Raw genomic sequence first — 14,769 nt, forward strand, 5'->3', positions numbered from 1 at the left:
ACTATGCTTATTCCTTTACATTCCTGTTCTTCTCTTTTTGCTATAGCTAGCATTTCTAGTACAATATTGAATAATAACAATGATAATGGACATCTTTGCTTCACCTTTCATCTTATCAGAAAGGCTTCTTCTAGTTTATCCACACTACAAATAATGCTTAATCTTGTTTTTTAACAGTACTTATCATTTTAAGGAAAGCTCCATTTATTCCTATGCTTTCTAGATATTGTAATAATGAATATTGTCTTTTGTCAAAGACTTTTTTGTTATATTGATGTTTTCTGGTTTCTGTTGCTTTCGTTATTGATATAGTCAATTATACTTAGAGTTTTCCTCATAGTGAACCAGCTCTGCATTCTTGATATGTCCTAACCTGGTCAAAGAGTATGATCGTTGTGATTTATTCCTATAATCTCTTTGCTAGTATTTTAATTAAAGTTTCTGCACTAATATTTATTAAAGAAATTGGTCTGCAGTTTTCTTTTTCTGTTTTTTTTTTGTTATCCCTGGTTTAGGTATCAAAACCATATTTGTCAGAGAAGGAATTTGATAGGATTTATCCTTTACCTGTTTATAAAATAGTTATGCAATTTTTGGATAAATGGTTCTTTAAATGTTTGATGGAATCCACTTATAAATTTATTTCATTCTTAATTTTTTTCTTAAGAGCCCATTAGTGTCTTGTTCATTTTTTTTAAAATAGAGGGTTATTTAACTAGTCTAGTTCTTCTGTTAACCTGGGAAAATTATATTTTTGTAGACACTCATCTATTTCATCTAGCTTGTCAGTTTTATTGGCATATAGTTGGGCAAAAGATATCCTAATACATTTACCCTTTTAATTGTAGATGCTGGTAATTTGTTTTTCTTTTCTTAAATCAAATTAGATAATAATTTATCTATTTCATTGTGTTCTTTTTAAATAAATCCATATCCTACTCTTATTAGCTAATTTAAAAAATTTTAATATTCTTTGATTTGGGGCATTTCTATTTTTGTGTTTAGGAATTTTTAATTGTTTTGGGTTTTTTTTAATTTGTGCCCATTTTATTGATCTGCTCTTTCTCTCTTAATCAGGTCTATTTTTGCTTTTCCTTTGAGATCATATATGTAACACCTGCCATTTTTTTCACTTTATCTGAAACATAATTGATTCTGCTTATAATCAATTCCTTTATTCTATGTGTGTCTCTTGTAAATAATGTATTGTTGGATTCTGATTCCTAATCTATTTTACTATCCTTTTCTGTTTTATGGGTGAGTTCATCTTGTTTACATTTACAATTAAGATTTTTAACTACATATTTTCCTCTATCCTATTCTCTTCTAGTTATCCTTTTTTTTAATTCCTGAAAAGTCTATTTTGCTGCCTCCCTTAATCTACTTTCCCTCTTATCACTTCCCTTTCCTTTCTCTTAGTCCCCTTCCTCTCCTACTTTCCTGTTAAGTAAGATGAATTTCTATACCCAACTTTGTGTGTGTGTTGTAATATAAGGAACTTCTGGGACAAAATGGAGGACATCTTGAGTGACAGGAACATCGGTTAAAGACTCTGGAATGTGCCCAAGTGGCCTGAGCCAGGACCAAAGGACAGTTGCAACCACCCCTATAAATACCCTGGGACTGTAGCACATGGGTTCTCAGATTTGAGAATCCTGGGAGGAGGGTGGTTGAATGGAGGGTAGGCCATACCTGCAATCCAGCATCCATACCTGAGTGCCATAGGAAGTTATTCTACCTGCTATTAATAGAGCTGAGAGAGAACAACACCACAGCTATTAAGAAGACCACTGTTAGCCTTCCCTATCCTTTGGTTTATACCACTGCAGGGTCAAGCCTGGGATTGAGAGAGGGAGAATAATCTCCAGCCTATTATCAACTCATCATCTACAGATTTAGGATACTTTAATTCAATTAGATTAGCTTAGCATTCCCAAACCCCTTTCCTTATTCCTTGTTCCTTGTTCCTAACCCTTTAGATAAGTAATAAATCCTGTAGTAGTTCAGTCCAAAAGAAGATTGGTGTTTCTTTCCTAATTAGTGAACATCTATAGCTAATTAGGGGAAGGGACTTATCATATTGCAGTCAGAACAGCATTATCCGTTTAGCACATCATCATCAGCCCAAATTACCTTTACCAGCAATCCCATCCCCAGCCAGGAAGCTAGAGAAGTTTTTGACACACATAGAACTCCTCACTGGCTGCCTTGGCTGGGCACTGTTGAAGAGGCATAGGCTAGGCTAAGTTGAACTTCAGAAGTCCTGAGGTTACTAGTACATTGGGTAACCACCCAGGCAAACACATCTCTCACTCAGCCTAGATCCATCTATCATTTGAGGATCCGGAGCCAGCTTGGCAGACTCTGCTAACAGAGCCTGTCAGGCCCAAGTGAGGCTTAGCAACCCTTTCTTGTTACCAGTCTGCCTCCTATTTATGTACAACAGTGTTTTCGTATGTTTATGTGTATTATTTACTCTTTGAATCAGTTCAGATGAGAATGAAATTCAGATATTCTCCACTCCACTTTATTTTCCCTTCATTTGTCAAAAACTCTTCTTTGTGTACCTCTTTTATGTGAGAGTATTTTCCCTATTCTTCTGCTCTGTTCTTTTTTCTCTCTTTTTTACCCTTGCATTCTTCTTTTAGGATTACCCTAGCAAAACAGACTTATACTTCTGTCTTAATGGCCCTAGTAATGATAAAGTTCTTGGGGGTTACACATATCACATATATCATCTTCCTATATAGGAATGTAATCAGCTTAACCTTGTTAAGTCCCTTATGATTTCTAACTCCTATTTACCCTTTCATGCTTTTCTTGAGTCATGTATCCGAATATGAGATTTTCTATTCTGTTTTAGTCTATTATTGGGGATGTTTGAAAGTCCTGTATTTCATTAAATGTCCTATTTCTTCTGGTTGGATTTTATCTAGTGTCTTTTGTACTATGTTATATAGTTATACACTATCTTCACTATCTCAGTTTCCTCATCTCTAAAATGAAGGATTTTGAACTAAAATTCCTCTTGTGATTTCTTCCAGCCCTACGTCTATGATTCTTTCTATTTATGGGGCTTTAGTTCGTACAGTTTCTAGACCACTTAAAATTTGCCCTGGAATGAATAAATGTTAAAACCTACAAAACTGTGTCATTGACAGAATTAATAAACCACCATTAGAAAAATATTGAAATGGAGTTTTGAAGAGTTATTATTTATATATATGTATATATAATAATAATAATGAAATATAAGAAAAGAATGCATTCTATAGATAGATAGATAGATAGATAGATAGCCTTTACAAAGACACAGATGTGGTAGAGGGAATTTTATATGAGAATCACCAAGAAAGCCCCTTATATTGACCAAAGAGTGCAAGAAGAGTAATAATATATAAAACTTGAAACACAATATGGAATCAAGTTGTTAAGGGCTTTAAATTTTGGAGGAGTTTATATTTGATCCTTGAGGTAATAATGAGCTATTAAAGTTTACTTCACACAAAGCATAGTTTAAAATAGAAGAGATTCAGGTAACTGGAAGAAAAATTCACATAGGAAGTTTCTTTTTCTAAGGTCTCATTTCCAAGATACATTAGACTCAGGTAGATTAAATGACTTGTCCAGGATCAATCAGATAATACATATCCACTGACTCCAAAGCCAGAAATCTCCACTTTATCAAAATATTCTATACTAAAATAAATTGTAGTGACTATGTCCCATATTTTCTTTTTCTAATATTATTGTCCATATGATTTGAGACAGGTGAAACAGAATAAAAATAAAAATATATTAATTTAAAAATATGAAAAAGGAAAATATAGAATTTCTGGGATAATATCCGAAAAAGCTAGATTTCAATACGCCTAGAAAAAAAAAACCTCAACTTATATCATGTTTTAGAGTACCTTTGACAATGATTACATTATATTGATTGTTGTACCTACTAGCATAACAGAAAAATTTATGTAGGAAATAGTAATTGAATTGCAAAAAGGTTTAAAAAAATAGTATTGGGAAATGATAACACTTTTCCCCAGCATTGATAAACAAAAAATTTTAAAGGAAGTTATGGTTTTTGATAGTGTTAATTAAAATAGATTTGAAAATTATAGGAAGGGAAGGAAGGGAAAAATAGGAAATGTTTCCAATACAATATGAAATCTTTACAAAGATTGATCATGTTTTTATGTTTAAAATGATAAATTCTGAAAAACAATTTATAAAAACTCTGTTTTTAAAATTATTTTTAAAAAACTCCTTACCTTCTGTCTTAGAATCAATACTGTATATTGGTTCCAAGGCAGAAGAGTGGTAAGGGCTAGGCAAATAGGCAATTAAGTGACTTGCCCAGGGTCACACAGCTAGGAAGTGTCTGAGTCCAGATTTGAACCTGGGACCTCCCCATCTCTAGGCCTGGTTCTCAATCCACTGAGCCATGTAGCTGCCTCTTGAAAACTGCATTTTGAACAATGGAAAGAGTCAGTGGATGCTTACTACATATGATCTTGGACAAATCACTTCATCTCCCCTGGCTCTCAGTTTCTTCATCCATAATGAAGGAGTTTGACTTGATGTCTTCTGAAATTACTTTCAGCTCTAGATCTATAGATCATTAAAGTTCCATTCTAATGTCTTATTGTGGCATGGAAATGTCACTGGATTCTCAAAGCATATGCTAGCAGAGCACAAGCTCTAACAAGTCCTATAGCTTGTCTATGTCAGAGACTAAAATTGAGCATGATGCTCTAACAACATAAGCCTGCCACACTGCTACCATATTACACTGCTGGTATAGACGAAGGAAGTGGAGATGCTTATACTGATAATAAAAATAAATTTTATTCTTCTGAATTAACCAGTTAAATGGAGTTGTAAAGAACTATTTTTAATTTTTTGGTAATGGTGTGATTACATATTTTAAAACTTATAAAGTTTCTAAATTTAATCAGTTTACAACTGAAGATATTGGAGGAAAATATTTTATGGTAATCCATGACTTACCTACATATTCAGACACAACTCACTTATTAAGAACAGTCATATTTAAGAAATTTCACTTTCAAAATTGTGCCAGAAATTATAAGCAAACTCCAACATAGTCAATATAGTTCAGTTATTTAACTTCATCACTGAAGTTACCAAATAATTTGATTGCATGTATGTATGTCTACTGTGATAAATATATAATACCTATCTACTCCCATATCATTCTCCTTCCTATTTGAAGGAGTTTAGCACCTAGCTTATCATTTTATCCTCCCTTATATTTGGAAACCTTAATATTTACATAGATGTTCTTTCAAACTTCCTAACCTTGCATTTCCTCAACTAACATAAGTCCTATAGTTTTCTCCCTCACTTCACCTGAGCCACACATAGGAATGGTCAGACACTAGATCTCTGAATTACCCACAAGTATTCTACTTCCCTAGTTAGAAACACTGACATTTCTTTATCTGATCATAAACTACCATTCTACCTCTTCCATTGCCACACCCCGCCTAATCCTTCCCTCTTAGAACCTCCAATTTCTTCTTCCCTCTCCTCTCCCTTTCGGACTTACCTTACAGGCACTTCAACTCAAAAAAATCATTCTATTTCTTTCTTAGCCAAACTCCTTGAAAAATCTGACTACTTATTACCTCCTCTTCATTTCCTCTCACTCTTCAACGATCTAAATATGCATTTTAGCTTCATCAATCAACTGAAACTACTCTCTTCAAATTTACTAGTGATTACTTACCACATCTGATGACCTTTTCTTAGTCCTGTCTTGACTCATTGTTTGTGTTTTTACCGTTAGCCACTTTCTCTTCCTGGATACTTTTTCCTTTCTGGGTTTCTGTGCCACTGCTTTCTCTTTACTGAGTCATCCATATCACATTGCCTAACTATTGATGTTCCATAAGGTTCTGTGCTTTCCTGGACCCTCTTCTCTTCAACCTTCTTTCCGTTACTTTATCAGCTTCCATGAGTTTAACTCTCATCTCTATGTAGACAAGTCTCAGCTCTATAACTCCAGTCCTTTCTCCCACATAATTCCGTTCTGTATCACCAATTGCCTATTAATCACTTCAAATCAAAGACATCTTAAAAATCAACATGTCTAAAACTGATCTTATCTTTCCCCCTCTTCCAAACTTTCCCATTTCTGTCAAAGGCATTACTATCCTGCCAGTGTCTCAAATTCATAATCTCATTATTTCCCTCATCACACATATCAAATCAGCTTCCTGATCTTGGCCAGCTCACAGCCACAGGTCTGGTCTCAGCAGGGAGAGCTACAGGCTGGGTGGGAGAAACTGTAATAGCAGCTGTAGAAAGCAGGAGGCTGGGCAGGCATGGACAGTGAAGAAAAAACCAGGAGAACAGTGGGGCAGGGCACAAGAAGAGAGAAGAGGCAACTCCAGCTCTCAGTTCTCCTGCTGGGTGGGCGGAGTCTGGACAAACTTACCAACTTTACTTAAAATCTCTCTTAAAAATATTTGAGGATTCTAGCCAATCGTGGTTAGCCAAAATGTGGATTTTAAAATTAATATGCAAATTACTAAATATTATATTTTATAAAGTTTTATTAATAATAAACTAACAAAAGAGACTTAACTAAAAGGTTACTAACCAGCCCACTCCCAAGAGCAAAAGAGAAAGAATGTGGTGGAGCCTCAGAACTTATACAAAGGTGACCATGTGAACATAAACAAAAAGAAAAGCATTATAGGTAATACAGAAAGGAATTCTGGGCAATGCAGTCTTTAGGGGTTCAAGATTTTCCATCTATACACCTATCTCAAGTCTTTCCCTACTCTAGTAGGTCCTACACAAGCAAAACAAGCTACCAAAGTAATTTTCCTTTAGCACAAATGTGATCAGATAACTTGCTTATTCAATCAATTCTAGTAGTTTCCTGTTACCTCTAGAATAAAATATTAATCCCTCTATTTAGCAATTAAATTCCTCTACAACATGATCCCTCTGTCTTTCCAACCTCATTGAACATTGCTTCTTCTTCCATGTTCTATGATCTAGTTAATTTGGCTTTCTCTATTTTCTATATTATATTTTGCCTCTCATTTTTGTACCTTTTCACTGACCATCCTCCATTTCTGGAATGTATTTCTTATTGCCTCTATCTTAGAGTCTGTCTCTTCATTTTAGATACTTACAGCAAGGGCACCATTTTAAACATGAAATCATCTTGATCCCTCCAACTGTTAGAGTCTTACCTCCCAAACCACCTTGCATTTAACTGATTTGGGTATATGTGTATATTTTAATTTTATATTTATATATGCATGTGTGTTATATTTTTTGGAATATAAAAGCTCATTATGAGTAGAGATTGTTTCTGTCCTTAAGTTTGTATCCTGAGTGCTTTACACAATGCTTATACATAATATTCATTTAATAAGTACTTGATTGAGTGTATATTCACTTTTCATTTTATTTTTCACAAACCTTATTTTTATAGGAATGTTGATAATATGTGTTAGCTGATAAATTGAACTGAATGCAAAATAAACTATTTTAACATATTCCATCTGTCCATTTGTTTCTCAAATGTCACTTTTCTACAGATTTAAAAAGAATAATGGTAGTAGAAATTTTATAACTTAGTCATATGCATAATAAAATATAATTTTTGGTTTAGGAACACCTCAAATAGAATTGTGGAACACCTAGTTGTACTTTAGACATGTGAACTGTAAGGTTGAAATATCTTTAGCCATAAGTAAAAAAGAAAATACCGATTCATTGAGAAACTAATGTAGCTAATATAGAACTTTCAGAATTAGAGGATATTGTGTTAACTTAATATGAATAAGTTTCAACTATATAATATGAATAATAACTTTCAAATATGTAGTAACACCAAAATATTTTTATAAGTGGTATTTGATAATAGTTAATATTATTGTTTTAATACAGAGAAATATATCCAGATCTTAGAGATAATCTGAAAGAATTTCGAAAACATCTTATCGAAAGTAGTAAAGAAATGATACCTTTGAAAGTCTGGGAGCTACAAGGTATAGTATATAGACTTATTATAAATACATTTGGTAATAGAACTACTGGTTTGTTGCAGATGAAATGGAAAGAGCACTAGACCAAGACCAAAGAGACCTACTTACTAGTCCTCCTTCCTTGATATCTACATGATGTTTGATAAGTTATGTAAAACCTGAATCCATTTTCTTATCTTCAATTTGAACAAAATTATATCCGTCCAATCTACATTCACAGAGTTGTTACGATATTTAAATGAGATAATGTAGAATTGTAGCTTTAGAAGAAGAGACCTTCATTATCTGGTTCAAATCTCATTTTTTAGATAATATCAAACCCAAATATTTAGGTAACTGCAGAAAAGTAGAATAGGTTTTCAAAGTCCAAGACTAATCCTCTTTCCACTCTATTGATTGCTCTGGGTCCCATGTGTAAGGGTACTTTGAAAACTGTAATATATAAATATTATTTTAATGGTACTTTGAAAACTGTAACATTACTTAAATATTATTTTTATTTGTTGTTACATTGCTTAAGAAGACCTGGGTTTAAATTCTGCCTAATTTAGAAGCTTTGTGACCCTAGACAATTTTTATAAGCCTTAAGTAATTCCATAGGACTCATAGACAGTTGTACTTTTCATGGTAGAAGCAATCCTCAGAAATTCTTAAATTTCTGATGCTGATGAAACAGTAATCCTTTTGCATATAATATGAATATTCACATGTTAATGGTCCTGGTTATAATTAATACAATATTTTATACATGAATCTAGATTGTTATTACTATCTATAGAACAGACAATATGGTTTGTATATATAAAATTTATAAGTACTAAAATTATGTAAAAAGTAGTTATTTTTTAAATCGTCAACTCTTTTAAAACCACATGTTAGTTTATCTAATAATTTTACCCAGATATTAAATCATGCTTTTAAATATCTTTAATCCCAGGTAAAAAAGAAACACTATAGCTTAACCATGAGTTCAGAACAAATCAGAGCAACATCTTGCTTTCCTTCTCTTATAAATTCTGATCTTATCAGACTGCTGCATGTCACACTAATAAATTTTTAATGGAAACATCAAATGAAAGGATAAGCTATTAAAAACTTTCTCATAGAACAGAATTGGGGAACAAATGTGGAAAAGTTGATTTCTATGCAACTTCCGTACTGATGACCTGCAGGCAGATATTCTGTTGCTAAAATGTCTTTTGGATTGAATTATAAATCATTGTGGAATTGTGGTTTTCCCTTGTACTATTTCTAATAATGTGGCTCTGGAGTAGGTCATGAGGAAGTGCCATCTTAATACACAATCCATTACTTTTATCACATCTTCCATCATATATTAAGGGTTAGAATAGATGATTGTGAAGCTTGAAATATATTGAAAATTTTTACTTAGCATTGGAAAGTTTAAACAATGGGAAAGCATTCTTTTAAAAGGAATAGTAGATATATGTACACTACATCTTAAAGTGCCAAATTGCTGTTTTATCAATTTGCAGAATAAATAGAGAATATCACTTTCAAGTTCATCTGGTTAAAACATGAAATTTCAAATGTGATAACAAAAAATGTTTATATAATATTGATGTTCAAAACCATTTTTCATAAATCTTGTATCCTTAAGGATAACATTATTAGAAAACTTATATGGCAGATATCTATTTATTTTTTTATTTTTATTTTGAATATTTCCCTTAGTTACATATTTCATGTTCTTTCCTCTCCCCCAAACCCACATAACCCCCCCTTAGCTGACATACAATTCCACTGGATTTTACAGGTATCATTGATTAAGACCTAATTCCATATTATTGATAGTTGGACTAGAGTCATCGTTTAGTGTCTACAATCCCCAATACTATCCCCATCAGCCCATGTGTTCAAGTAGTTGTTTTTCTTCTGTATTTCCCCTCCCATAGTTCTTCCTCTGAATGTGGCTATTTTTCTTTCTCATATGTCCCTCAGCCTTGCTCTGGATTCTTGCATTGCTGCTAGTAGTGAATTCCATTATGTTCGATTGTATCACAGTGTATCAGCCTCTTTGTACAATGTTCTCCTGGATCTGCTCCTTTCACTCTGCATCAATTCCTGGAGGTCATTCCAGTTGACATGAAATTCCTCCAGTTCTTTATTCCTTTGAGCACAACAGTATTCCATCACCAACAGATACCACAATTTGTTTAGCCATTCCCCAATCAAAGGACATTCTCTCATTTTCCAATTTTTTGCCACCATAAAGAGAGTGGATATAAATATTTTTGTATATGTCTTTTTCCTTATTATCTATTTGGGGTATAAACCAAGCAGTGCTATGGCTGGATCAAAAGGCAGATAGTCTTTTAAAGCCCTTTGGGCATAGTTACAAATTACCATCCAGAATGGTTGGATCAGTTCACAACTCCACCAGCAATGCATTAATGTCCCACTTTTGTGTGGCAGATATTTAGAGAATAATAATGATGTCAAATTTGAATATTCTTATATTGGATATTTGGGAAACCACATTTTTGTAGTATAATAAAGAATTGAATTGATGGTGTCCAACTTATTGAATTCGAATATTATAAGATCCTTCCTCTTTCCCTTGAATTAATTTCTAGTTTTAAATCACATCAATTTCTGTGGCATATATTCATAAATAAAAATTTCCTATTGGAGGCCATGCCATTAATACATTGAACCATTAACGACTATCTTGCCCATAAAACTAGTTTTGAATCCATCTGATTTTATTATTATTATTTAATCTCTTTCTATATTCACAAGATTAAATGAGAGTCTTTATCAAAAACTTTGCTAAAATATAGGTAGAGTATATATAAATTATTCCCCCTCATATAATAGTTTAGTAGTTCTGTCAAAAAAGGAAATGAAATTAGCCTATTCTTGCTATAATCATGCTGACTTTTTATGATAACCGCTTCCTTCTTCTAGATATTTAAGGGTCATCTCTTTAATGATGTGTTCTAGAACTTCCCCAGGAATCAAAGTCAAATTCCCTGGCCTATAGTTCAATTCTGTTACCTCCTCTTTTTTGGAAAATTGAAATACCTTTTGCCCTTCTCCAGTTTGGGGATACCTCATTTCCTATGATCTTTCCAGCATCACTGACAGCAGTCACCTCTATCAGCTTTCAGTAACTGAGGATTTGTTTCCTTTGGGCTAAGTGATCTGAATTCATTAAAGGTAACTAAGTGCTCTTTCATCTTGGTTTTAAGGGAAGGAAAAAAGAAAAGAATGGAAGAGAATAATTATTAAGTGCGTACTATGTGCCAGACACTAATGTACTAAGCACTTTACAAATATCGTTTCATTTGATCCTCACAACAACCTTGTTGAGGTGGGTGTATTATTATCCATATTTTATAGTTGAGCAAACTGAGGCAAGGAGATGCAAGTGACTTAGTTAAGTCATACAGCTAGTGTCTGAAGCTGTATTTGAATTCAGGCCTTTGTGACTCCAGTCCCAGTGCTTTATATACTGTGCTATTAAGCTTCCTGTTGGCCTTTTTTCTGTCATTTCTGGCATGAAAGTATTCTCCTTGACTGAGAAAATATAAACCACATAAGAACTAAGTAGCTCTATCGTCTCTCTGTTGTCAGTTACCATCATTCTATTCCTTCTTTGATCCTCCTTTTTTCCAGCATAGCTTAAAAAACCTCAACTGATGCTTTTTCTGGAGAATCTCTCAATCTTCATGTATTCTGAGGTCTACACAATTGATACTTCTTACCTGGTTTATGCTTCCATCTTCTATGCATTTTGGTGAGATACTTTGTGCAACCACTTTAGTCTCTTCAGACAGAGCTCATTTTTTCTCCCCATTGAAATTGTTTCCCTTTGTGTCTTCAGACTTATCTTTACCTCGTGTCTTCAGAACTCCATTCTTGTGCATTTCCTATCCCTCCCAAGACTTTCCCTTTAGAAAATTTTAGGCTGTGGAATCTTACCTATCTTTCTGCTGAACATTTTTTAAACCTTTATTTCTGCTGAACATTTTTTAAACCTTTACCTTCCATCTTGGAGTCAATACTGTGTATTGGCTGCAAGACAAAAGAGTGGTAAGGGTAGGCAATGGGGGTTAAGTGACTTGCCCAGGGACACACAGCTAGGAAGTGTCTGAGGCCAGATTTGAACCTTTGAACCTGGTTCTCAATCTACTGAGCTACCCCAGCTGCTCCCTCTGCTTAACATTCTGAAATGTACTTACCCCAAATTCAGAATGTATATCATATTGTGCCCAAATTTCTTCTTCTATAGTGCAAACTCTAGGAGCAGTCACTTACCCCAGAGTTCTCATTATTTCCATCCAAACTTTAGTGCCCCCAACTTCATGAGAATCATCAGATCTAGAACAGAATCTGTCCTCATTGGATCTTCCACCTTTTGCAGGATGAAATTATGACCAGAACAAGTCAGTAAGTGATAGTGTCAGCTGCTCTGCTTTTAAAGAAGAGACAGTACCCATAAATGGCTAGCTAATTGTAATCAAGCATTGTGCCTCCCTCAGGGCTCTGGGCTCAGGGCTTGTTTTGTGATCTGGATCCTAAACTCCTCCTTCATCTCTCTCTTCAGGTGGCCTGTCATAGGCTGACATGGCGACAGCACTTTTGTTTGTCTGGCCTGACCTTTGCTAAACTCCTCTCTGGTTCTGCCCCTCTCACTCCTGAATGCCCTCGCATGAGCTCATCTTGTAAATAAGTAAAGCTCTATCCCTGTGCCTCTTTTACCAACCATGTTTCTTTTAAAGAAGATATATTCATCTAGAGCTGTGGCCTAGTCATCCTGGAGGAGCTCTGTTTTCTCTTATTTGTAAGACAGTTATCCTTAGGGAGCACTAGGATAGCAGATGGTGGTACTACATGTTCAGATTGTATCCTTTCCATTAATGCAGTCATTCATTTGTGATGTTGAACCACCCAACAATGCCAAAGCCTTTTGGGTGCAGCAAAGTGGCCCAGGGGGTACCGTGCCAGGCCTAAAATCAGAAAGACTCACCTAGAGTTCTAAGCTAGCTGTTTGTCCCCGGGCAAGTTATTCAATGTGATTTACCTCAGTTTCCTCATCTGTAAAATGACCTGGAGAAGGAAATGGCAAACCACTCCAGTATCTTTGCCAAGAAAACCCTAAATGGGGTCATGACTAAAGTGCCTCAGCAACAAGAGCCTTTCAGGAGGTGTGGAGGCTGAATAGTTGGGGACTGTAGGATTTGCAGTGTCACTTGCCAGTTTGCTTCTCCATGAGAATTGTTTACCTAATTTACCTTCTCTGAGATAATCTGATTACATAATAGTAACTCTGGCATATTATACAGAGATACCCAAGCAATTTGTTTGGTTTGAACTAGAACTTTTTCGAAAGAACAACACTGGCTCTCCAGAAGGTACTATAAATCTTTGGCCTCCAAACAGCTTTTTGCAAGAAAACACAGATAACATCTCAAGCTTATAGTACTTTAGGATTAAAAAAGTGCATTTTTCATAATGAAATCTGAAAAATTTCCTTGAAATATTAAATTGTACATTTCAGTATACATTATTATATGTAATAAAGATATTTGTTAACATGAGATTCTGCCTACATTAAAATGGTTTTTTAAAAAAAAGTATATGTCATATCAAGAACCAGGGATTTTGTTAGTATGGTAACCACTGACAAGGGGCTAATCCCATCTAGGGCTTAAGTTTTTTTGTTTTTTTTTTAATGTCTGAACTTCAGAGAGATTATATAACTTGCCAAAGGCCAGATAGCTAGTGGATGTCAAAAATGAGATTCCATAACTCTATAACTCTCTACCTCCAAGGCCAATTCTCTATCTGACATACCATGCTGCTTTTTTTGGTCAGATTATTAATTCGTGAATAATAGATGTAGGTATTTATAGCACATTCTGATGATAGGAAAATAACTAAATTGTTGACAATTACAGTAGTACATAAGTTTAAACTATAGTTTGTCATTGTCTTTTTCATGTATTTTGGTAGTATTCCATAAGAACAGAATTTTGTTTTCATTTTATATATACAATTAGAGAAGCATCTGGAAAGAGAGATTTGAGGGTTATTAACTGTTTTTGTCAATATTGAATGTGCTGCTTGCCTTTTATTAACCTCCTTTTAAATTGTTTTGTTCACTTTATCAAGTCTTACCTTCAAATGCTTAATTTTCCATAAGTAAAAGTGCATTTTTGTCAAATGTATTTTCTTTCTATTCAGCTATCACTTGTAAGCATATTGTCACTGAGTATATTCAGAAAACAGAGAATCAGTCATTTATAGTTAATTATTCATTCACAAAAAAATAGAACTTATTTGAAGCCCAGGTGGCAGCATTTTTAGAATACTAATTTTAGTAAATTTCAACAAGCTTAAATTTACAACAAGAAACATATGGGAAAAATTAATGACTAATGTACTTTTAATAACATGAAAATATCTTTAAAACCTTAAGTGATGAATAATTTCATAAAGTATAATTCTTTTTTCTTACAGATATTAGTTTTCAAGCAGCTTCTCAAATTATGTCTACTCCAGTTTATAATGCCATAAAATTAATGAGAGATATTTCTCAAAACTTCCCAATGAAGGCCAGGTATACTAAAGTTATTTGTTTTGATTTAACTAGAGGACTTTTGTAAAAGCTGTCATTTCACCAAAAAAAATGCTATAATTCACTGTGATAGCATCAGTTCTGTCTTTACAACTCATGTGCAACTATGCTTATCTTTCTTCTCAATGT

The 14,769-nt window shown here is 33.9% G+C and overlaps 1 protein-coding gene across 1 annotated transcript in view; it reads left to right on the forward strand.

Moving 5' to 3' along the window:
* UGGT2 (UDP-glucose glycoprotein glucosyltransferase 2) overlaps nt 1-14,769 on the forward strand; it is a 261,577-nt gene that overhangs the window by 67,291 nt on the left and 179,517 nt on the right. Inside the window, exons 8-9 of the mRNA XM_044667227.1 lie at nt 7,936-8,036; nt 14,523-14,622. Coding sequence (XP_044523162.1) covers nt 7,936-8,036; nt 14,523-14,622 — 201 coding nt within the window. The remainder of the gene's footprint in view (nt 1-7,935; nt 8,037-14,522; nt 14,623-14,769) is intronic.

Source organism: Gracilinanus agilis, chromosome 3 (assembly GCF_016433145.1).
Source record: "Gracilinanus agilis isolate LMUSP501 chromosome 3, AgileGrace, whole genome shotgun sequence".
In the NCBI taxonomy this organism is placed as follows: domain Eukaryota; kingdom Metazoa; phylum Chordata; class Mammalia; order Didelphimorphia; family Didelphidae; genus Gracilinanus; species Gracilinanus agilis.